This window comes from Lagopus muta, chromosome 23 (assembly GCF_023343835.1).
Source record: "Lagopus muta isolate bLagMut1 chromosome 23, bLagMut1 primary, whole genome shotgun sequence".
NCBI lineage: Eukaryota > Metazoa > Chordata > Aves > Galliformes > Phasianidae > Lagopus > Lagopus muta.
Genome location: NC_064455.1, coordinates 3,759,704 through 3,783,696, shown reverse-complemented (window position 1 = coordinate 3,783,696; position 23,993 = coordinate 3,759,704). Strand labels below are relative to the sequence as shown.

The window sequence follows — 23,993 nt, the reverse complement described above, 5'->3', positions numbered from 1 at the left end:
AGCAGCTCCCACTTGAGGAAAAAACAACAAACAAATGGAAGAAGTCAAACAAAACAAAACAAGTAACCATGCCTGCAGTAATCGCCATTTAATCCCTGACCAAGAAGGCAACAAAACCTCAGCCAGGCGACCCTGGGGGGGGCACTGCTTTGCAACACAGCTGCAGAAATCAGATGCACCGAGCGGGGTTTCTCTTTGCACAGGAGGGCTCACACAGCAGCGCTGCCGGCGCCTGATCCGAGCTGACACCTCACAACCCAGGGCCGTGCGCCCTCCCAGCGCATCTCATCCATTACAGCAATGCAATGTGAGCGCTGCCCCTTCCTCCCCAGCGCCGGGGCTGCTTGCCAGCCGCGCTGCCTCGGAGGGCAGGAGATGCTGCAGTCGCTCCTGGTGTGGGAAAGCGGCGCAGTTAAAAGCGCTCAGCGCAAACAAGAGTTGCTTTTTAAAGAAGTAAAAAAGGAAAAAAACCAAAACCAAACCTCTGCTTTCGTCGGTTTGTTTCCCCTTTTGTTTCCTCCTCCCCGAGAGCCCTGAGGAAGGCAGCAGAGCTGCAGTGGAGCACAATGGTACGTGTGTGCGAGACGCACAAAAGAACGGAGAGGAGAGAGTGCGGAGTTGATGATAAATTTAAATTCCTCTAAGACACATTGACTCAAACTTCCATTTCCAAGAATTTATCATTACACACCTCCACTTTTTTCTTTCAAGCATAAGCTCCAAACAGCCACGTATTTCCTCATTTCCAAAGTGCAGCGCGCATTCAGCGAATGCAGAACAATTCAGTAAATACAGCAAAACTTTTGGAATCCAGGACTTGACCGCCCCACCATTCTGTGCTTTTAGATCAAGTCATGTCTGCAAGAGAAGGCGCCTCAGCCCGCATCACACCTGAAAACACACAGCCCCACACCTGAGCCCCCTTACTGCTCTCCATTTGGGGGAAGCCAACACTGCCCCACACTGCAGCACTCCCAGCCCAGCAACACACTGGGAGCCGTTCCAACGTGCAGCCAAACCACCTCACCAATTGACTTTATTTTGAAGTCTCAGGAAACCACTTGCTGGAATTTGGGACGAGCAACGCCGTGATATTTTTGAATCTGCTAACATGGGGTGCCTACACAGCAATGTGGTAATTTATAATGTGAATACTGCCAATATTGTGTTGTTGCTTTGGGAAACACTGCACGCATATGCGCCCCAAAGGCGCAACAAAAAAAAAAAAAAAAAAAAAAAAAAAAAATAATCAAGCTGCAATAAATGCAAGAGTTTTCACGTGCGAGTTCCCGAGCATAAGTTACATTTAATATATAAAAATACATATATATGAATTTACCTGCAGGCTACCCCCAGAATATCGCCTCTTTATCCCTAGAAAATCCCATCTGAAGGTCGTGGGATGGAATTGGTGCCTGGACTCCAGCAGGGCCACGCTAGGAGCTGAAACCACGGGAAGATCTCTGCCAAATTAAAAGGAAATTGGATGCTTTACCCCCAGCTTTCAACCGCGCATCCGAGCAGTGGATCTGAGCAGCGCGGGCACACGTGGCACAGTTCCCTCTGCATAAAACACCGCTGGACCCAAAGGACACGCAGTGGCGGCCGCAGTCCCGGCGGTGCTGAAAGAGAAGAGCGACAGGAGATGGGGGTCGGTCCCTCTACACAGCACGGCAGAACTCAGTTCGCAGCTTTCCCTGCGGCAACCGCGACCCATCGGGGCACGAAGCCGTGAGAATTGGGGACACCGAGCGGAACACCTCGGAGCCAAAGAAAAAACCAAACCAAACTGAAAAAAAACCACAAGAACGCGGCGTCTCGAGCTCTGCTCACGGACGTCTGTTATCCCTGCGAGAAGCGGAGAGAAGTTCTGTTCTCTAATCGCGCTGCAAAGCAGAAGTTCGGCGCAGCGTAACGAACTCGCGGCACAGCGGGACGCTCCTTCGGCGCTCCGGAGCGCGGGGTTGGACCGAAGGGCAGCGGGGAGCGCACCGAGGGTGGGATGCTGAGGGGGGGGATAGGGGCCAGATGGACCCCGGCCCGAGGCCGCCCCGCTCCCGAAAGACGACACGAGACCGGTTCCTGGGTAAATGGTTTATGTAAGTAATAAAATATTTACTATAACATAAATAGAAACGTACCCTCGCAGTCTACATTGGTTTTGCAATAAAGATACAAACAAACAACAACAACAAAAAAAAAAACAACAAAAAAAAACCAAACAAACAAAAACCGAAACCAAAGGGGAAAAGGGGGGTGGAAGAGGGGGGGGGAAATGAACCGAACCGAACCTACCAACGGGAGGGAGAGAGCTCCGCGCACGGTTAGAAAATAAATAGAAAGGGGCCGGGACGGGCAGCGCCGCGTCCTACGGCCGGGCCGGAGCCGTGGGCCCCGCGGGAGGGAATAAATTAGAGATCGCAAACCTTTGGCTACTTCTGCTGCGGCCGCGAGCGGCTCCGGCGCCCGAATAAATAGGGCTGGGGAGGGCGGCCGGGCCGGGCCAGTCCGAGGAAGAAAGGAAGGAAGGAATCGGGGCGCGTCCCGCCGCCCGCGCCCGCTCCGCCGCCGCCGTCGGGGCCCAGCGGCGGGGCCGGCGGTCACGGCACGGCACCGGGCAGCGCGTGGTGCAGCGGCGAAGTGTCCGCCTGTGCGTAAACGTCCTCCATGGGCGGGTGCGGGAGCCCGGCCGGCGTCATGCGCTTCTCCTTCTGCCGCCGGTTGCAGAACCAGACCCGCACCACCTCCTTCTCCAGCTGCAGGGAGTCCGCCAGGGAGGTGATCTCGTGCGCCGAGGGCTTGGGGCACTTGAGGAAGTGGTTCTCCAGGGCGCCCTTGACGCCCACCTCGATGGAGGTGCGCTTCTTGCGCTTCCTGCCCTGCGCCGCGATCTTGTCCAGGTTGGTGGGGCTGCCCGTGCTGGAGTCCGTCTCCTCCAGCCACTTGTTGAGCAGAGGCTTCAGCTTGCACATGTTCTTGAAGCTCAGCTGCAGCGCCTCGAAGCGGCAGATGGTGGTCTGCGAGAAGACGTTCCCGTAGAGGGTACCGAGCGCCAGCCCCACGTCGGCCTGCGTGAAGCCCAGCTTGATCCGCCGCTGCTTGAACTGCTTGGCGAACTGCTCCAGGTCGTCGGAGCTCGGCGCGTCCTCGTCCGAAGGCTCGGGCGGCCCCAGCGGCGGCGGCGGGGAGGCCGCCAGCTCGTGGCCCGCCGCCTCCTCGGCGCCCAGCGGGTCGCGCAGCCCGTGCCCGTGGTGCAGCGCGGGGCCGGGGGGGCCCAGCATCCCGTTGAGGCCGCCGTAGGGCTGCCCGTAAAGCAGCGGCTGCCCCGACGGCGGCGACATGGGGGGCAGGTGGGGGGGCGGCCCCGCGCCCTGCGCCCAGCCGCCGGCCTGGGGCACCAGGTGCGGCCGCGGGTGGAAGGCGGCGGCGGGGGGCAGCTCCTCGCGGGGCCCTCCCGGGCCGCCCTTGCCGTGCTCGGCCGCCGGCGGGAGGTGCGCGCCCCCTCCTCCTCCTCCGCCGCTGCCCCAGTCCGTACCGGCGCTGGGCAGCCACTGGTGGTGCGCCAACCCGACGGCGTGCCCGGCGGCGGCGGGGGCCAGGCCCTGCAGGTACTCGTGGTGCATCATCTTCTGCACCTCGCGGTACGTGGTGCCTTGATGCAGGCGGTCGCCGTCGGGGTGCAGCAGCGCAGCAGAGCGCGGCAGGTACTGCGCGGCGGCGGCCATGGCCGTCTGCGGGACGCGGCGCCGCGCCGCGCTTTAGAGCCCCGCGCCCGGGTGCCGCGCCGCCGCGCGCCGGCCACGCCCCCGCGTCCCATTGGCCCGCCCGCCGCCACCGCCGGCCCGCGCCGCTCCGCCATTGGGCGCCGCCGGCCCGGGGAGCCGCCCAGCGCTCGCCTTTCCCATTGGCTGCGGGTGGGCCGCCGCCGCCGCACGATTGGCCGGAGACGCGCTCGGCGGGGCGGCCCGCGTGCGGCCGGCGGCGAGGCGGGCGCCGATTGGAGGAGGGCGCTTCATTCATGCCGGGCGGCGGGCGTCCACGTGGGCCGGGCGCGGGCGAGGGGCGCGGGCCGGGGAGGTGGCGGGAGAGGGGCACGTGAGCGGGACTGTGCAGCAGTGGATGGCGCGGTACGGTGCCATATGGCACAGTATGGTGCTGTGTGGAACATTATGGTGCTATACGGCACGGTACGGTGGTGTGCAGAATGATGTGGTGTGGTCCAGTCGTGTTTGGCACTGTAGAGCCCAATAAAGCACAGCACAGTCCTGTACAGTACAGTGTGCATGGCACTGTATGGCACTGTGGAGATGTATACATCCTGCACCGTATGGCACTGTATGGCCGCAGGGGCACCAAGAGCTGCAGTTACTGCTTTGAGCATTGGCAGACATTAGCAGTGCACATCTGTCTGTTGTCTGCTTTACATCCCACTTCCCCGACCCCTTTTTGCAGCTCCCAGAGTTGGAAGGGTCTCCTTGTTCTGGAGATATGCTTCGCTGCTCTCGCTCTGTCAGAAAGCGTTTTTGTTCTAATGCTGCACTCAAACAAAGTGCAGTTTGGCTCTATAACAGTTATTTGGTGCTGGGAGAAACTTCCCCTGCAGCTGCTTTGTCTGACTGTTGTTTAATGATGCTCTGCCCGTGGTGAAGCGGAGATGAAGGGCAGCAGCTGCCCCGAATCGTCGGGAGGTGGGAGTTCTGTCTGAGCCATTGGACAAAGCCTGGAGAGGATGTGAGTGTTTGGGTGTCACAGGACATGTGAGGCCAGGGAGGAGAGGGAGCAGCCCTGGGGGAGTCCCTGAGCCGGTTTGAGGGCTGGCACGGGATGAAGGGCGGAGGAGTTTGTGGGAAAAGGCAACGACAGTGAGCAACGGCCGTGTCTGGCGGGGCTGGGAGAGGGGCAGGGGACACCTTAATTAACCCAGCTCCAGACTTCACTGGGGCTCGAGGCCCAACGTGAGTGAGGATGGGCACCGGCAACATTAATCACTTCTGAAAATTAATCTCTTCGCCTCCTCGCTCCCATTTGTAACACGGGAACAGAGACAGTGACCTTTGCCAAGGGCTCGGGCGGCCGTCGAAGCAGCAGATCAATACAGGGACGAGTGCAACATGTCAATGGCCGTGTGCAGGTGCCCTCCTGCTCTCCTGGTGGATACGGACACCGGGAGCCACCTCTCAAAGGCTTTTCCTTCCAAGGTGTGCAGCCCTTTGCTCTCTGTTGCATCTCAGCTGCCCCCCATCCCATTCATTCTCTCTGTGCCAGCAGTGAACCATCCCATGGCTCAGGTGTTCCAGCCTTGCAGAGAGCCCAGGCTTTGGACTTCACAGGAGAAATGTGTTCCATAGATCACAGAGCACATTTACTAAGGAAAATATTGCTCTTTTCTTTATTTTTTTTTAGTTCCCAAGGAATCCTTTGCAAATACTGCATACATTTGTAATGAATGTAACCCCTTCCAATGATTCAGTGACGTGCTGTAAAGTATCACACTTGGATAAGCATTTTCTGTGTATTTTTTTCTCACCCGACTCATATTCATGTCAGCTCCCCATGATGCAGTGCTGCAATATTCAAATTTTTGGTAGCCAATTGCTCTTGATATTTATATCCATTTTTAAGGGAATCATAATGAATAAACGTGCTCAGCTCCAACTTTATGCAAAATAAGCCGTGTGTACATCAGTAAATCATTAGTAGAAATTAATCATTTCCAAAGGCTGAGGATGAGATCTCCTTTCAAACTCCTGTTTATGTGTTTGAGAATTCACCAAAGGAGAAAACGCATTTTGTGACAACTTGATCCCCATCGCAGCTGAATTAGAAAGTAATATTGGTTTATACTCAAACAAATGATCTTCTCAAAGCAAGGTATCGTGCACTGCTTGTGCTTTTAGGCTTGCTCAGCTTGGTAGAAGTTGAATTTAAAGACTGGAAATAACAACGAATGAGAGGAAGATGAGAAATTCCCATTTAATGCCTTCCTTGGTAGCTCCAGCTGCAGAATGGAGCGGCAAAGTTGCTCCAAGGAGATGCAAAGGAGAGCAGTGACCCAAAGCACTCAGCGATGAGGGGCTGAGATGTGGCCACATCCAAGGGCACCCAAGTTTTCTAGCAAAACCTCGTTTCCTCATCGAGCCCCATCAGGAATATTGGCCGTGGTCCGTTCCCACTTCCAGGAATGAACATCTCCATGGGTGATGTTCGATGGGATTCATTCCCTGTGTGACTGACAGCACCGCACTGCCCGACTACAGCACAGATAATCCACGGTACAACGTGTTGGACCTCTCTGTCTTTTGGCATTTGAGGGCAAAGTACTCGCTTTGCTTTGCTCGTCCACACTTTCAGACTTGTTAACTTGGGGGGAGATAACCAACAGAATAGCAGCTGAGACAACGGATTTAATCACAAAAGTAGCAAGGAAGGGAAATGGAGAATGGTCGATATGGACATGCAAGGTATGCTGCCTGCAGTGGGCAGTAGGTGTAGATGTTCACGTAATTATCTGAGAAGCGCCCCAAAGATGTTCTCACGAGGCCAAGATGAATGCAAAAAAAGTGCTGCTCTCATCTTTTATTGAACCAATGGAACTCAGGCTAAGCAGCCACTAAATTCCTATTTACACAACAGACCTTAATCGCTGCGAAGGAAGCACTCGAAAGCATTCGACAAATAATCCCTGTTTATGAAAGCGCCATAATATGCATTTACATAATCCCCACTTTAAAAAGCTCTATCAGCTCTCAAGTCCTTCAGCTGGAGATGCATGGGGGGGCTGAGAGGCACCAAACACAGCAGAGGCAATGCACGGCTCCCAGTGGGGCACTGGGGTGATGACAGCAAAGGGCTCAGCATGCATTGGGCGCTGCCAGAGCATCCAGTCCCTCTCTGCTCTCTCAGCCTGTTCCCCAAATATCACACTGCTTCATCAAGTGTGACTGCTACCAAAAGGAAACAACTCATTTGCAGTGGTTCCTGTTGGTGTTCAGTCCTGGGAAAGCAGGATTGAGTTCAGTTGGGTTAAGGAAGGGAAAATACATGCAACCCAATTCATTTCCAGCCTCAGATTGATGCATGCATCCATAACCATGTGTGTGTGTCTTCTGCTGTCAATTCTGCCATGAGCATTTATAACACAAATGAGAACAGGGATCCACAAAAACACTGGGATTTACCTGGCTAGCATTCCAGCAATGGGAAGTTTTGGCTGCAAAACCTCATCCCCTTCCACAGCTCCATGTCAGCCAGCCCCAAGCTTGGAGCTGCAGCCCAGGTCAGCCTCACTGCTGCTCCATCCTTCTCCAGAATCCAAAGGGCCCAGCGCTGGACTGCTAGGGCAGGGCAGGTCCCAGGTCCCCATTCTGTTCTTCAGGATTTCTCCTGGGAGCTTCCTGCACACAGTGCCCATTGCAGTGCGTCATCCCAGAGCAGAGCATGCTCCTGAATGGGGGAGACAGGTGGGCTCAGCCCCGGGCTGCCAGCACTGAGCATTCCTTCCCCAAGTAACACCAAAGCTCATGGATTTTGCTCAGCGCGTTCTGAGTGCCATTCCACCTTAATAATGAAGCTCACGAGGGAAGGTTTCCATTTAATGAGGCTCTTTGCAGTTTACATAAAACAACCACATGAATAAATACCCAGTTTAGAAAAGATAAGACCTGGGGATGAGTTTGGAGAGGGTTCAGCACCGGGGATTATGCATGCAGCAGATGAAGGTGCCTACAGTTGTGCTGTCGCCCTGTCTTGTCGATCTGCAGTCACCTCTGATGCAGCAGCAGCTGCAGCCAAACAGCACAGCAATGCTGGGACACTCGCAGCTGGACCTGCAGCTCTGTGCATGCAGCACCCTGCAGCCTGGCTGCTGCAAAAGAAGGGTTGCACGGGAACAGTTTTCTACTCTCCAAACAGATCCGGCATTGAACACTGTGTCCTTTTCTTGTCCCCACCCCACAGTGATTGCTCTGACAACGCACAGCTCCAGACAGCGGTGTTCCACCCAACAGGCAGTGCTTCCCAGGCTGGCTGCCCCAACGGGATATTTAGGACAGATGTGAGAGAAAAGGGAGGCAGCTGTTTTCCTTGCGGCGAGGTTGAGGTGTGAGGGTTGGGAGCTGAAGTGATGAAACCCTGCAGTTTTGTTGTTGTTACAAATTACGACTTGTTTGAGCCCTCCTCCTTGGGTTTTGATCTGTTGCGTTGGTGCTAATCCATATGTTTATGCTCTGCCAGCCTGGGTTCAAAGCGGTGTAATTCCACTTATTGCCAGGACCACACATCCTACCCTGCTCTGCTGCACCGCCGCTGCCTTCATGTCGGTGCTTCGTGGGACCCCTCATTGGTCATTGGGCAGGGGGACAAGGGGCTGAGGAGAAGGAAAACATCCATTTTATACAGAACTATTAACGTGCCCCTGGGACAGAGGATTGTGTGTCGTTGAGCACGGGCTGTTTTGTGACACTGCCACCAAATCTCGTTGCTCCACGCTTCGTTTTGAGCCCAAGCTGGTCACACTCTGGTCAAACCTTTGAATAACTCACCCAGTCCGTCTGTTCCTGTCCTTTTCCTTACTCTTGTAAATCATCCTGTTAACCTTCTCCTGTCTTGTAGAGAGCCCCAATGAGATGACCAAGGGCTGTGCACCGCTGACCGACACGATACAGCCAGATGTGCCAGGTCCTACCCACAGACTATGAGGTAAGGAGTTTCTTACGCAAGCCAAGAGTGTGGAGCTGAGTGGGAAGAGCAGGTGCTGTACGGGACAAACCCTCAGCCACGATGCTGAACACATTCACATCGCTGTGCTGGGAGAGGAGGAGCTGAGGATGAGGAGCTCGGTGCTCTGGCAGGATGCTCCATCTCTGAGTCACGGCTCTCCTGGAGCCACACCAGCCCCTTGGCCAGACAAGCTTTTCCTTCATTAACTCTTTCCTGCAGGAGAAGCAGAAGCTGATTAATTACAACTTAGGCTCTTTTTTTTTTTTTTTTTTTCCTTTCTATTAAACTCTTGTGAGCTCCAGGGGAAGAGCCTTAAGACTCGACTCTGATCCTGCTGCCACTGACGCCAGTAAAAAGCTCTCCACAGACGTGGATGGGAGGAGGCAGTGATTCCATGCTTGAGTTCAGCCTGGAGCATGGCCACACTGGGTGCTGGTGTTCTTCCCTCCCAGTGCTGTCCCTTAAGCAGTCCCTGCCCTGGGGGTGGCATTGTTGGAGGGACCGTTCCTCCTGGTCCCAGCCATCCCATCACCACCCACCCCTTCCTCTTGGATCTCATCGTTCTTCTCCTCATAAAGAAAGACTCAACACCTTTCACCTTCCAAGCCTAATGGACTTAATTAATTGGACTTTGAAATACTGATGACCAGATCTGCAACAACAGATTTTGGCTCATTCCCAGCGCTCGCAACTGCATTCCCAGAAGAGAAATATTCACAAAGGGCCAAATCACAGCTCCTGCAAGTGGGCGAACCTTAGGAAAGCACTGCTCAGCTGTGCTTTTTTAGTTCACGGGTAGAGAGCTCAGGTCCTCAGTGCAGAATAGGCACCCCAGTGAAAGCAGTGCATTATTTACCCAGCGTGCAACCAATGCAACCATTCTGGATATAGGGCAGCATAGTTCAAAGTCAAGTTTTGCTTTGTTTCTTGTGCTGCAAGTCGTTGGCTGGCAGTGGCCCAGCACCGCTCAGGCTGCTGACAGAACTGTCTACCAGGGCTGTGAGCTGTGCTGCAGCTTGTCACTCCTGTAATTGAGCCACGCTGTGGGCAGCAAACACCCACTGCACTCACCAGGCCCTCAGGGCTCGGCCTTTCTCCTGAGTCACAGCACGGTGATGTGTCACCTCCTCTTCCCATCCCGCTTACCGAGGGCAGCAGCTCCCAGCACCCCACCAACCCCGCGCTGAGGCTGCAGGAGGAGCCGTGCAGCTGCAGTTCTGTCCGCTGACATGCACTGCTGTCTGTCTGTCTGTCCTTCCAGGGGTGGGAAGAGGGTTTAGTGGCACTCCGAGCACCTGGGGGATACAAAAGTGGAAGAGCTCTCATTAACAGGGAGGTTAAAGAAGCCAGGATATACGACGAAATGAGGAAAAACGGGTTCGGCAGACGTCGCATTTCATCTTTATTCCTTTTTCTGTCAATCCATTTCTTATTGCCTGGTAAATTCTCTTTCAGGGGACCTCGGTTCGGCAATTCAGAACTGCTTAAATCCCCCGGCTGAGTGCGACCTCGCAGGCAGGTTGTTTAATATTCAGGGTCAGATTTCCAATGGCCTCAGTGCCTCAGCTCGGCTTCAGTTGTCTCTGCAAAGCTATAAAAGTTCACAGGGAAGGAAAAAAAAACAACCCAACCCATGCAACCGCCCCGACCCACACTCAGTTTGCAGTTTTACTGTTGGTGGGGGCTCATAGAAAGGCTGACCACTTTTGCATAAGGGCTTGAGAGCAGATTTCCACACAGAGGAACCACGCTGTGCAAATGTGTCTCAGCAGAGCAGATTCCTACAGACTGGAGTTGATACCTGAACTAACCTAAGTGGCTCCTTCACTGCATCTCCCCCTCTTTATTGAGGTCTCCCAGCACATCACAACCCATTTGTGTTACAACCACACAACCACAGAGCGTTTCTCCATTTCAGTTGCCATAAACAGATGCTCCATGCTTCAGAACAAAGGATCTGGGAGATGGTTGAGCGCTTCTTCTCCGTGTGCGTGGCCCCTTCTGACTGTATGCAGCAGAGAAAACACAACAACTCATTCAGAGTGGGCAAAGTATGTGGTTAAGATTCATTGCCTGCTGCATGGAGAAGCACCGGGGAAGGGGAGACCTGAAGCGTTGATAACTTTTACCAGAATATTTTCTCTCCATGCCAGAAACAATCTTTTGCCAGAATGTATTCTTCTCACTACTGATATTTTTCCAAATTCCCATTCCTGTAGTGCTCACAAACAGGGCAGAAGAGCTCTAGAAGTGCTGCCAGCCCAAAGTCATGCCTCTCTCCCCCCCCCCCCCCCCCAATCCCCCCTAGCTGCACTGCTCCCTATCTGCAACCTCTCCCCCCATGCTAGGTATATTTTCATTAGACACCCAACCTCTGGTTCTGATTAAATAACTTGTATAATTAGATTGAGACATCTGCTCATCCCTGGGGGAAGAAATCCTTTTCAGCACTGGACCAAGTCTGATTTGGTTAATTACCTTTGCAGTTCTGTATTAATGCAGTTTTTTGATGGCAAGATGCTATGGTATCAGGCTTATTCCTCCTGGCTTTCACAGCACTACAGTGAGACAGTTCAGGGATTACGAACCAGGCACCAAGCCCAGGATTTCCTTCCTCTCTTCACTCATCTCAACACTCTTCTGTTTTTTTGCTGATTAAAATATTTGGCTTTACTCGCCTGTTGAATACAGTTTTTAGGCTCTCTGAGGTGCAAGGATAACAGACTCCCAGTGACTGCCACAGAGCAACACATCCTGGGATGCTTTGGAGTAATCACATTTCTCAGGGCTCTTTGACGATGCAAATATTTATCAGTGAGCAAATCGTAAGATGGCTCGGGTAGGAAGGGTCCCTAAAGACCATCTGCTTCCAAATGCATTGCTGTTGGCACTGCTGCCTCCTCGGTTCAGCCCTCAGAGACGCAGCATCCACACACAGACTGGCAAAGTGCAATGGGCACGAAGAGGAACACGGCGACCTGCTCAGCCCTGCCCACACTGCTCCTTTTCTTTGGTGACTGCAGGTGGCAGCTCTTGCAGCCAGCTGTGTGCTGAGCTCCAGCTGTGTGCCACGTTCCAGCTGTGCAATGCGCTCCAGCTGCAGTGCAGACAGAGGCTGTCTGTCAGACAAGCATCACCAAAGCTGCATAAAACCGTGTGCACGGATGAAGAAGCGGAGATTTGCGTGAAGGCTTGGAAAAATGCACTTGGAAAAGTAGGTGGCAGCAGCCCAGTGGGTGCCAGCCCTGAGGGGTCTGCAGTGCTGTGTGCAGACACTGCTCCAGGTGCAGGTGAGTGCTGCCCACAGCTCCAGCAGCCCAGTGCCCCCAGCTCCGGGGCATTTCAGCAGGCTGCTCTGGCCCCAGTGCTGCTGGCAACGGTGAGAATCCAATCAGGAGCAAAATGAATGTTATGCAATCAGGCATTTTTCTATCAACAGATGGAAACACCTAATAAGATGTAAATCGGCTGTTTGATAATCAGGCCATAACACAAGGAGAGTCCGAGGTTTCCCAGGGAAACTTCTACTCTCAGAGGCACGTACTTGCAGTTTATGTGACATGCCAGCCTGTCTCAGGGCTGTCTGAGGAGCTCTCCTGGGCAGCCAGAAGGCACCTTCACATAAAATCGTCCCAGCTCTTCTCAAAGCAAAAATATATTCAGTGCAGGATATAATTGTAACACAAATCTGTGAGTTTCATTTTAAAAAGTGCTAGAATGTGAAAGGATGGGGAGGAGAGGCAGAGGGCAGAAGAGCAGACAGATGCCCATAGGAGCTGTGTCCGGCACTGGGCTGTCAGCAGCACTGCGCTCCCAGCAATGCCGCCTCGCAGCTCTGCACTGCTCTGACAGGTTGCAGAGATTTCCAGTGGCAGAAGTGATGTTTGTTATTCAATAGCTGTTAGGGTGTTTTGTTTGTTTTATTTTTCCTTCCCGCAGCTTCGTCCAGTTTGTTTGTTTGAAATTCATGGAAGCCTTCGACAGCCGCGGCGTTGCGCGGCAGATAAGGGAAACGTTTCACAAAAGGCCACCTCCTGGTGTTTGGGGAAGCAGAGATAATCAGTGCATCACCTCTGGGTGGCTTCTTCACGCTGCTCACAATTGCAGAGACCACCGTCCTTTCATCCTACGCCTCACTGAGGAATCTGTGGAGCTGCCCCTTGAGTGGATGTGTTGCTATAGCCTGGACCGACTTCATTTCCCAGGTCTACAGATGCTTTGATGGCAATTCTAGATGACCTTCAATGGTCCCCTCCAACTTAAATGGGGAGGTTGGTGGCCCTGCATGTGGAAGGGGGGTTGGATATTCAGGATCCTTGAGGTCCCTTCCAACCCTGGCCATTCTGTGATTCATTCTGTGATTCTGTGAACTCAAATGATTCTATGATTCTACAAATTTCACCTGATTGCCATCAGCTGTGGTTTGTGCAACCAAGAACACACAAACACCCAAAAGTGGGGAAATGCTTTGAGCAGAGACCATGATAGAATCAGAGAATCACAAAATCACTGAGGTTGGAAAAGCCCTGTGAGATCTCCCAGCCCAAACCCAACCCATCCCCACCATGCACACTGGCCATGTCCCCAAGTGCCACATCCCCATGGTTCTGAACACCTGCAGGGACAGTGACCCACTACTCCCAGGGCAGCCCATGCGTCACCTCTCCTTGGAGAAGAAATTTCTCCTAATATCCAACCTGACTTCCTAACATCCAACTGCTGATGCACCAGGAGCCCTTTGTATGTGCCTACCAGAGACGCATCTTCAGTGGTGAATTCCCCAAAGTGCAGCTCAGGAGGTGATGCTTCCTACCGCGTGTGGCAGCAGACGGGTGCAGCAGCTCCCAGGCTTCAGCCCAGCCCTGAAACCAAAGTCCAGGTGCCAGAAGGATAGGACAACAGGAAGGTGTGATGCACCCCTGGCAGAAGGCGTCCCAGCAGCCACACAAAGCTGGCATCTCACCAGGAGCAGTCGGTGGCTTTTCTTCAGTGAGCTTCTGTAAAGAGAAACACTGGATCACGAGGAGCCAGTGGGAGGGATGGGAGAAGACAAAGTGTCGTGTCTCTCTGGCATCCCTTCTGTGCGTGTTGCAGATGCCCAATTCCCAGATCTCCTGCAGGGCTCCACCATCACAGCCCACCCGCAAAGAGAGGCCCAAGCAAAGCCGGATCCAATTGCACAAAGCTGGATCATGGATCATAAAGACAGCTTTGCTTAGTTAATCCTCTGATTGATTTTAAGGCCTCGCAGAGACTCAAAGACTATTAAGAGATTTGTGTTGGCAATGCTTCCCACACAAGCACTGCTTCTGCCCTGGCTCACCCAATGCTTAATCAGTTGTGGCCTCAGCCCCTTCTGAAGACAGAGCAACCCCCGAAGCCTTCATTTACATTACAAACCTCTCTCTAACCATTTGGTGAAACACCCTCTGGAAGAGCAATGCCCATGCACAAGCAAAGCCCCAGTGGGCTGCAAACCCCGAAGCCGTGGCTGCCATGTGAGTGCTCCTGGCACTGCCAGGACTCGGTCTGGAGTTCTCTTTGCTTTGCAGCATGGTGCCATGGTGCAACACGCTGCGCTGCCACACGTCCTCCAGTCTCACCAAACCCACTGCCCACGCGCTCGCCTTGCTGTGCTCTCCACTTGGCAGCAGCTCTGCGACGCACCCCCGGTTGCTCCCTGTCTCACTCCACAACCCCATCTCTGCTGGGACGGGATGCAATGTGCTGAGTGTGCAGACCTGGAGTGCTTGCTCTTGCTTTGACTGCAGCTGCTCATGTGCCTGCCTGTTTGCTGCAGCACCTGCCTCCTCATGTCCAGATTCAAACTGCAGATAATACAACCCTGCTAGCCTCCTGGGCAGGGTTGTGTGTGCTGGGAGAAACGCTGCCCTTGAACATTGGGTGTGAGTCTGTGGGATTCTTCAGATAGTTTCTGCTTCTGGCTTGTCTGGAAGAGGCTGAAGCCTGACCCTCAGCCCCAGCTTGCTGCTCTGTGCCAAGAACCATGCCCAGGTGACAGCCAGCAGGTGCGGCTGTTTTTCTTCTTGCCAGTATCCCGGATTATTTGTGTCAAACTAAAATATGAGCAGTTCTGTTTCCTCCTGTCAGTTGGGTGCTTTGCTGCAGCAGATAGGAGCTTTCCACAGAGCTGGTTTTTAAGCAGCAGCCCAAATGTTTGTTTGGCTTTTCAGGCTTGGTCCAGGGCACTGGCAGCCTCCTGAGTTGAGCCCCATGGACACCCCTGGGCAGGAAAGAGCTCTTCAGCACAGACTGTTGTTGGCACAGAGCAGTGCAGCCCCAGATGCCACAGTGAGGGTCAGGATGTGCTCAGCCTCCTCCCCAGGCTGGCAGCCAGGCTACAAGAGGTGCTGTTGCTCAGTGAGATGCAACCTCCTGGATTTCCTCCCTGGGTTATGGCAGAGGTGGAAGCGTTGGACTGTGCCCAGTTTGCACACCGTGAGCAATGCAAAATGCGCACTCGAGCTTTGCTGAACGGTTTGTTTCACTGCAGGCAGATGCCAGGTGTTGCACAGAGCCCTCACGTCAGCAGCAGGGCAGGTTGCATACATGACACAGCTCTCAGGGTTGGGCTGCTGCTGCCAGCTGCACACGGGGCATCACAAGGTGGGATCGGGATGCTCAGTCCAGGCCTCAGGGCGTGCGTGTGTGCAGAGCAGGAGACCCACCACAGACAGCATCGGTGGAGCCAAATGAAAGAGAGGTTCGTGGGTTTATTGCAGCAGCTTGAAAGGGGATGAAAAACTCAGGGGAGGGCTCTTCACGTGCCAGAAGCCTTCAAATGGAAAGATCCCAAACCAACAAGAGCTGGTTTGTAAGCATCAAGCCCTTTACCTGGCACTGCCACTGCTTTGTGTCCCCACTGTGGGGTTGAGGAGCGTCCCAGAGCTGTTCTCTCTGTCTGTGGGACCAGAAAAGCATCCAGAGAGGATGGCATAGTGGGGGGGTCAGCACAGGAACACCCAGCACCCATGTGAGAACCTCTGGCAGCGGGAACACAAAGCAACTTCACTTGAGATGACCAGGAAAGGGAGAAGCCTGCAACTATGAACCATTCAACCAGACAGCACAGAGGAATAACGAGCTTGAAGCCCCTGAGAATCAGGCCTAACAGCAGCCAAGGAACAGGGATTTCTTAAAAATAAGCTGAGCCTAACGAGCCCAAACGACCCCCTCGTTCAAGACACTGATGGTGCCAATGACAGAACTCATTTCTATTCCTCAGCAGAGCTGACTCATGGGGAACCCAGCAGAGGTGGGCAGTGGGACGTCACAAACCACTGCCTTCAGACCAGTGACCACAGCAGGACAGGGAGCTGCAGGAGCTGCCTCGTTTCTGCCTTTTTTTAATAGGGTGAGAATTCTGAAGCTGTGAGACAGGAATGCGGGCAGAGACCTGGCAGCTCCATGGTGCTCAGCTGAGCAAAGAAAGCTCTGTTAATAACCCGTAACCCCCAGAGGGAGGGAGGGAGGGAGGGAGGGCCGGTTCTGTTTTTGCTTAACCAGGGTCTCCTGCCATTCCTGCATTATAATATCAAAGACCTGTGTGCTGAGAACTAGATAGAAAAGCAGGAGCAGCCCCAAATGGACATGTGCCAAAGCTGTGGATCTCAGTGGGGTTTGCTGCGGGAGGGCAGGATTGGAGACACAGTCTGGGGAAGCAGAGGCTCAGGGGACAGGATCAGTCTCTAATTATCGTGCAGTTAATGTGAACGAGCAGCTGGGTGAGGAGAGGGAGGGACACCAGATGAGAAGCACTGACCTGAAGCTAAGGAAGGAGAAGTTTACACCAGACACAGAAAAAATAATCGTAGCGTAAAGAACAACTGGCATAGAGCAGAATCCTGCAGGGAGGAGCTGGGAAACTCAATTTCAGGATGCACTTACAAGGAAAGCAGGTGCAGCGTGAGCAGGAGAGGTGCAATGATGATGGCAGCAGAAGGACCTGGTGGTCTCACAGCCTTGCTGTTCCCAGTGGCCCTGGGTGTGCAGTGCCTGGAGAATGGATGGGCAGCAGTAATCTACCAGCAGCACCACTGTCAGCAGGAACCATCTGGGCATTTAGCATTCTGTTATATCAAAAAGAACAGAATGTGGTGGTCAGAAACACTTTAAAGGAATAGTGAGGGCCATTTCTACCAATATCTCTCTGGGGAAATGTACCTGCGCAAGGACCGAGTGCTGCTGTATTCTAATCTGAGTTCAGCAAATCCTGCTCCTACTCCAGTACTGAACACTCAATAAATGATGCTCAGCCACCTCCATCCCATTAAAGACCTCCACAAGCACGTGTTTCAGATTCAGCACCTTGAGGGGGAAACTCAACCATCTCAAGTTGCCTTCAGGTGCCACCAGGACCAGCAGCTGCATGGGAGCACTGCAGATGGGCATTTTCTGTCAAAGCATTCCAAGGGAAAAGAATGGTTTTGACATGGGTGGGTTTTTTATTTTTTTTATTTAGATTGTCATTCTGAAGGATCAGAATTTTTCTACAAGCATTTTGACACTTCCAACCAAAATAACATCCGTTCTTTAGCACGTGCATTGATTGCGTGGTGATTTTAATATTACAGATTAATACAGACCCTTCTGTGTAATTAGACCGAACCTTGCTAAGACTTTGAGTGTTGTCCTATGAATTGTCAGCCTGGCTGAATACCTTCAAACAGCTGAGAATTAGAACTTGGCTGTGATTGCTGTGGTTCGAGCCAGAGAGAAAAACAAGTAACCAAACGGTAACGTAAACTTCAACAGAAAGGCAATTTTGCTCTGCTGGTTGACTAATGATTTTGGCTGAAATTGTACGTTCACCAAACTGCCCCTTTGTCTTGTAATGAGTCAAATCCAATTTCCTATCGTCAAACTTGTAGATGGCAGCCAAGAAAATCATGGCTAATTGAGGTGAATTATGACACTGAGTCTGTAGCTCTGCTGGATGGGGATTTTCTCTGTCTATGTTACTCAGCCAGGCTGAGGTTTCACTTTTGCATTTCAGATTCTAGCAAACAGGTTCTTTCCAATGAGAAATCCCTGAAGGAATTTGGACCCAGCGTAACGTCTTTATGAGAGTAGAGCCCCTTGGTCCCAACAGGACCCACGAGGCAGATCTCCCACATTTAAGGAGAGAACCCACCAGCTTGTTCAAAGCCATGGAAGCCCTGTTAATCCCCAGCACAGCTGTGGCTGATCGTAATGCCTCCTGTGGGAGATGAGCAGTGGTTGCAGCCACAGCAGCCTGACAAAAGCCCTGCTAGCAATCAACCCCTTGTCTCTGCACCTGACCTCATGCTTGGCTATGCCCTATCTCAGGTCAGGAAGAGGACTCCTGCCCTGGATGCCCAACTCCCCCTTTGAGTTTCAGGAACAAGCCTGTCCACAGCTGAGGAGCCCTCTGGTTTCTTCCCACCAAGAACTTGTTTGCTGCAGCCTCAGATGAATCCTTCCTACAACTGTGGTTAACCTCTTCCTATGGTTAGGCTCCTTATGATTCACCTATGCTAAACATTTTGCAATTAAACTCCCCCAGAGAGCAAAACAAGCCTTTATGAGAGCTGCAGAAGGCCTCTGTCTCTGGCTGAACCGGGTCTTCTGCTTTTGTTCCCATGGCTTTTTCATAACTGCTTTGCTAGTTCTCATCCTCGGGTTGCAAACTGGTGTGACCATAAGCTTTCATGAGATGGTCTGAAAATACAGAGAGAAAGAGTGCTGGTGCTGGTGGGTCTTTCAGTCTATTCTTTGAAACTAATCCTTTTTGATTGGTAGAAACACATTTTGATGAGACAAGTAAACCCCTCCAGCAAAGCAAGTCCCTAAAATACAGCAAGGTACACGTCTTAGGATGCTCCTAAATTCACAAATATAAGCAATTTACAAAAAGAAAAAAGGGGATCATCACAGAGAGAAGAAACTGCACCACACAAACGGCTCCAAAAGCAGATGCACGAAACCAAGGTCTAAAAACTGGCATCATTGTGAAAGCCATTTTTGAGTTAAAAATACCATTGGCAATACCTAATGATTGTGAGATCTGCTAGGAAAATTTTCCACGTTCAGAGAACGCTCACAGCTCAGCAACAATCCTTCAGCACTTCTGTATGAAGGTTTAAAAGCTTTTCTATAATTTCAAGGGGAAAAAAAAAGAAAGGTTCAGCTCCAACTCTGAGCCAAAGTTTGCTGTGCAGTTAAAAAGTAAATGAACTTGTGGGTTTGACTCCTCTGTTTCCTTCTCACAGTGCCTTCTACACTCCGACAGCAGAGCACACAGCCTGAACACGGAGGCTTCATGTTTTATTAATGGTGTCCAATTCATTTCCTGTTTTCATGCTGATAACCTACCGAGGTAGAGGAAGGAATTCAGGTGGCAAGACCTCAGATCCATTTTTCTTCTACTCATGAGCGGTTCTCAAGTGGGTATTTCACCAGCAAAATCTCCTCACTGCATCTATTACTGCGCTCCCTCCCCAGCATAACCTGGGCTGCCTTCATTGCTGCACCCTGGAGAGCCTCTGTGCTCTCCTCAAGGTGAGAGCCTGCAGGTTCTGATCCGACCGACGTTCACGTGTTATTTTTGTTGCTGTCCTTTCTACACCACCAGCCTCATAATGCACCAAAATCCTACCCCAGCACAAGTCCCCCTGTCAAACCAAGCCTGCATTAGCAATACCGTTCCCTGTTTGTAGAAAAGCCAATTCCTGGTTAAAGACAAACCATTGCATAGGTCAACCCAGTAGCTTTTCAAAGAGATCTTACTTTTGTCCAAAACCACTCTAATGAAATGGGGCCATTTTAAGAAAGCCAATGCTCTGTGCATTCCTTTCCAAGCAGAGCTCTTATGTCTCTTTCCCAGTGAGCTTCTCCATGCTTACAGCACCCTGTAAGACACAGCACAACAGCAGTAGTGGGAGGGGTCTACCCATGTGGGAGGTAAAATGCATTAGGTGCTGAAGATAAGCAGTAATCCTGGCACCTGGGGAAGTTGGAGCTGGTGCAGTGCCTGCCAAGCGCTGTCTGCCATATGTGCTACGGGTGTTTGAAATGCAGACCTTGCTCGGGCACCTCCTGGGAAAGCAGACAGCTCTGCTTCAGCCCAGCAGCAGCTCTGAGCACCTCATTAGCTGCTTTCTTCCACAGCCATCAGCCAGGAAAGTTGACCACGCTAACGAGCGCCTTGTCCCAGAGCTGTGGCTCTCAAGGGGAGCAGCAGAGCTGCAGCACCTCATGGGCTCTGCCCAGCAGCATCACTGCCACTGGGTGCAGCTCTGCCTTGTGCCACTTCACACCAGCCTTCACAGAGGCCTGCTTTGCAGTTCCTCAGGCTGGAGACACAACACAGAGGCGAGTCTGACAAAACACGCCTGCAAACAGCATGAAACTCCTTTCTGAAAGATAAGAAACAGTGATGTTTCCCCCACAATTCCCACACTGGCCAGGGATGTCCATCCTGCTCCAATGCTTCACCTTCCCTTTAAGCAAGAAACCTGTTAACAACAATTACTCTCCTCCAGCTTCTTCTTCCTAGGAAAGCTTCCCCCAGAGCAAAGCTTCCCCTGCACAGCACAGCCCTGCTCCGTGGCGCAGGAGGGGCTGTGCCACTGAACTCGCAGGGTTTCTTTTAGGACTTTTTCCTTTGAAAGATAACCAGCCCTGTGATGGGATTGGTAACCTCCTCTGCGCTGGCAGAAGACGTGCACGCCTGGAGGTGCGAGTGTGTGGTCTTTGGGTGTGGGGAGGAGGGAGGAGGGGGTGACCTGAATGTTGGAGTTCAGAGCAGACTTTTTTTTGCTTTGCCTTCTCTTGCACTGGGAAATCCAAGCACTTAAAGGAGTTCCCTTTCCTACCTGTGATGGAATAAAAGCTGCCTCTTGGTGAGCAGAAGCACTGCGGGGCTGAGGCTGGAAGGGATCCTGGAAGGGAGCTCACACAGGACCACATCTTCTGCCTTCTGAGTCTCTATTCCACATCTTCAGTGCCATCCTCGTGGTTTCAGAAGAGAAGAAATGCCATTATTTTACAAATGGGAGTGGAGATCCTCAGGTCAGCCAGGACATTTGCAGCTAGGGCGCACAGGAATACCCACATACCATAACCTTAGTTCAGAAATGAGAGAACTGGCCACCTCACACCCCCACAACACATTCTGCACAAACACTGAGCGGATGCACATAGAGCCACGTGTGCTGTAGGAGTCTCAGAGCCCAGCTTCCTCCTGTCTCAATGATTTAGCCCCGGTCTGGCAGGGAGACAGGACCACAGGACTCTGCAATTCTTCCCTTACAGACAATTTTTGTTTGACTTGTTGTTAATCTGTGGTGACAGAAACTCCACAGCCCCCCAGCCATCTGCTCCGGCAGTGACCTACCTCTACCATCAGAAGGATTTCCTATTTTTTCCCCTGACTCTCCAGGGCCCAGTTTAAGCCATTATAAGAAGAGTGTGGGAGAACAGAGCTTTCTCTCCTCCTTGCTGCACCATTTTACTTGTGTGGCAGCAGCTCTGCTGTAGCCTATTTGCCTCCTCGAGACCAAACAAAACACAAACACACTTTTATCAGTCCCTCCTTGCAAACTGTGCTTTCTAACTTTCTATTTAAACATTCTTACTGTTCACTTCCAGACCTGTATCAGCTGGAGAACACCTCTCGTGAATTCCACTTCAACTTGTGCTGCTGTTCGGTAGCATGGAAGAATGACTGCACGTCTTCCAGTGACACGTCTGTACACCTTAGCATGGCGTTGGACTGGTTTTGTGTTGAAAAAAAAGAGAGCTTAGATTGCATTTTCAAGCACCAGAGTGTGACGCAATGCCAGGCACTGAAGTTCCTGCAGCCCTGTAGGTCTGATGGGGCACAAAAGAGAAGAGCCCATGTTCCCATCCCCACACCCAGCACAATCTGTATTGCTGATAACATCAAGAAGCATGTGATCACATGGCCCAGCTGGCATCGCTGACGATCCTAGCATCTGCTTTTTTTTTTCTTTTAAAGAAATAAGTCATCTGATGATCAGTGCCACCATAGGGGCGTATGGCACCTTGCTTAAATACACTGCAGGTCGGAAAAATGTGAAGTCCTCTTTGGAATGCTTCTTCAACTGTCAATGCAATAATCAGAGCAAGAACATTTCTGTCTGCAGGCAAAATAAGCAAATTTTAAACCACTGGACACTCTTTATGGTCATTGGCCACTTGGAAAGCTGGCTGTCCTGGTGCTAGAAGGATACAGGTGAAGCCAACTGCTTGGGATCACCCAGCTCTGCTGGATGGGCACTGTCACAGGGGTGGCATGTTATGTAAACGCTCCTGCTCTGCATTCTTGGCAGCAGACCACATGAAAATTCCCTTCAGATGTTGATGGGATTTAAAAAAAAAAAAAAAAAAGTCATATGTATGAAAATCACCTTATCATTTACAATGCAAATCTTGGAAGGAAAGTTGGTAAATTAAGTTAGAGAATCGCCTAAATTAAGCTGGCATTCTATTCCAGTGCTTCAAACTCTGAAAACATTGCTGGCTGACAAAACAAGCCCTGGAATGATTAGCAAAAACCCTCCTTCAGAGGCAGCAGACGAGCAATCCCTTTGAACCTTCGCAGCACATCATAAACGCTCAGCAGACTTACAGTGTGGCAGTCCCAATGCTATCAATTATTTACCCTTTTTCTGTTTACCTTCAGGCAGCAAGTAATTATTTTTAAATATTAATTTAGTTGTGTCATGTACAGTTTGTGGTTTAGCTCTGAGATCTGAGATACAGCAAAGCAAACTGCATCTCAAATCACATTTAGCTGGTGACGCATTGATAGTCGGATCCCCACTCCAGCTCCTCAGCAGCTGCACTCAACTTCTTCCATCATTAGAAACAAAACTCCGTTCATTGCAGGAATGTGAAAGCAATTTTCTTAATAGGAAAAGACACTTATTTTTTAGTCTAGTAGTCCCAGAAATTGGAAAATCCGAATGGGAGAATATATTGTTCTAAAAAGTTTCAGGTTTATTCTGCTCATTTTTATTTTTTTCTTCCTCTTTTTGTTTCTCTCAACATTTTCCCCACAGTGTTTTATTCTCTCCACCTTCAGCTAATTTAGGCTGGGAAGAAGTCGGCTGTTGTTTCTGTAGCCCTGAGATCCTGGGGGACAGGAGCTGCCTTCCTGCACTGAAAACACCACTTCTCAGAACCTCAAAGGAGAAGATGGCTCTTGTCAGCTCACATGAATGTCTTTCCACTGGAGATCTGTTCTTCGTTTTTTAAAGTTCCTGCCAGGAAAACAAACACTCATTCTGATTCACTTGTACTGAGATACAGACACCTGCCTGCAGACAGGTGGAAGCAATAGCAAGTTCAGGGCGAACTGCTGGCTCCATTGAGAGCAGCAGGACTGGCATCTTCCTGAACCAAACCATGCTGACTTCCAGCCTGCTGATGCTCAGGTTTTGCACTGCAGCACTTTGAGCTTTTCCTTAGCATAAGCTCTTGGAAAGTCTTGACTGCAGCTGTCTCTGAGACAGAAGCAAGAAGAAACAGAACCCCAACAGTGAAACCTGTGCACCTTTGCTGGTTATTGCTGCTTCTACTGGCATTACAGACCCCAGCTGGCCATTTCTCACCCTGCAAGGTTCTGCACAACTCCACCAACGCCAGCAGCGCATCCTTCTGACAAAGAACTCACAGCCACGGTGTGAACTGTGATGCAGCACTGGAAAACAGATCTGAGAAAAAAACATGAGCAGCATCATAGGATTGCAGGATCCAGTGAAGGTACTACACTGCTCCAGCCAAGGAATATCTGTAAAACGGCCCAGTGAACAGCAGTGTTTCACAATGAGAAAAAACAACAGTGATATCTGATCAAATCATATTCTCCCCCTTCCACCCTCCCCCCCCCCAAGCTTTGCCTCCTTAAGCCATTCCTACCTGTCAATCCTGCCCCATTATTGCTGCTGCTACAACCTCACTAATGTGCACTCATGTTTTCCAAGAGAGGGGCCATGTCACGCATCTTTTTTTAATCTAAGTAGGAAATTGCAACCTCTGGTTCACCTCCAGTTCATCTCCCACCTCCCCCACCACTGTAAATACTAATGGAAGGGCCAGAACCAACAGCTGAGATGATGGGTGGTGTGAAGGGAATGCCACCACGGAGATGAACTTCTTGTAGTCTGCAAGAAATCTGCTCCAGCTGAATAGATCCTTTGGAAAGCCAGATGCCTTGCTTTCATTCTATTCCATAGTATTGTATATCATGCATTAGCTTAGAGATT

At 51.5% G+C, this 23,993-nt stretch overlaps 1 protein-coding gene and 1 long non-coding RNA gene across 3 annotated transcripts in view; both read right to left on the bottom strand.

The window, feature by feature from the left end:
- Positions 1-1,802: 1,802 nt before the first annotated feature.
- Positions 1,803-3,763, bottom strand: POU3F1 (POU class 3 homeobox 1). Its single transcript, XM_048968871.1, has one exon. It carries the CDS (start codon positions 3,723-3,725, stop codon positions 2,601-2,603), a length of 1,125 nt encoding a protein of 374 aa, XP_048824828.1. The 5' UTR covers positions 3,726-3,763; the 3' UTR covers positions 1,803-2,600.
- Positions 3,764-6,623: 2,860 nt separating this feature from the next.
- The window catches only part of LOC125703966 (uncharacterized), a 38,606-nt gene continuing 21,236 nt past the window's right edge, over positions 6,624-23,993 (bottom strand). Inside the window, exons 1-5 of one of the 2 annotated variants that reach the window (XR_007380999.1) lie at positions 20,577-22,076; positions 16,627-16,808; positions 13,471-13,715; positions 9,790-10,013; positions 6,624-8,931 (exon numbers count right to left, since the gene is read on the bottom strand). This is a non-coding gene — a long non-coding RNA (uncharacterized LOC125703966). Of the gene's footprint in view, positions 8,932-9,789; positions 10,014-13,470; positions 13,716-16,626; positions 16,809-20,576; positions 22,077-23,993 lie in introns of those variants that run through there. The other variant, XR_007381000.1, reaches the window with a different exon arrangement.

Excerpts from the sequence above, each read along its gene's own strand:
- POU3F1 (XM_048968871.1), bottom strand. The coding sequence starts at position 3,725 with ATGGCCGCCGCCGCGCAGTACCTGCCGCGCTCTGCTGCGCTGCTGCAC.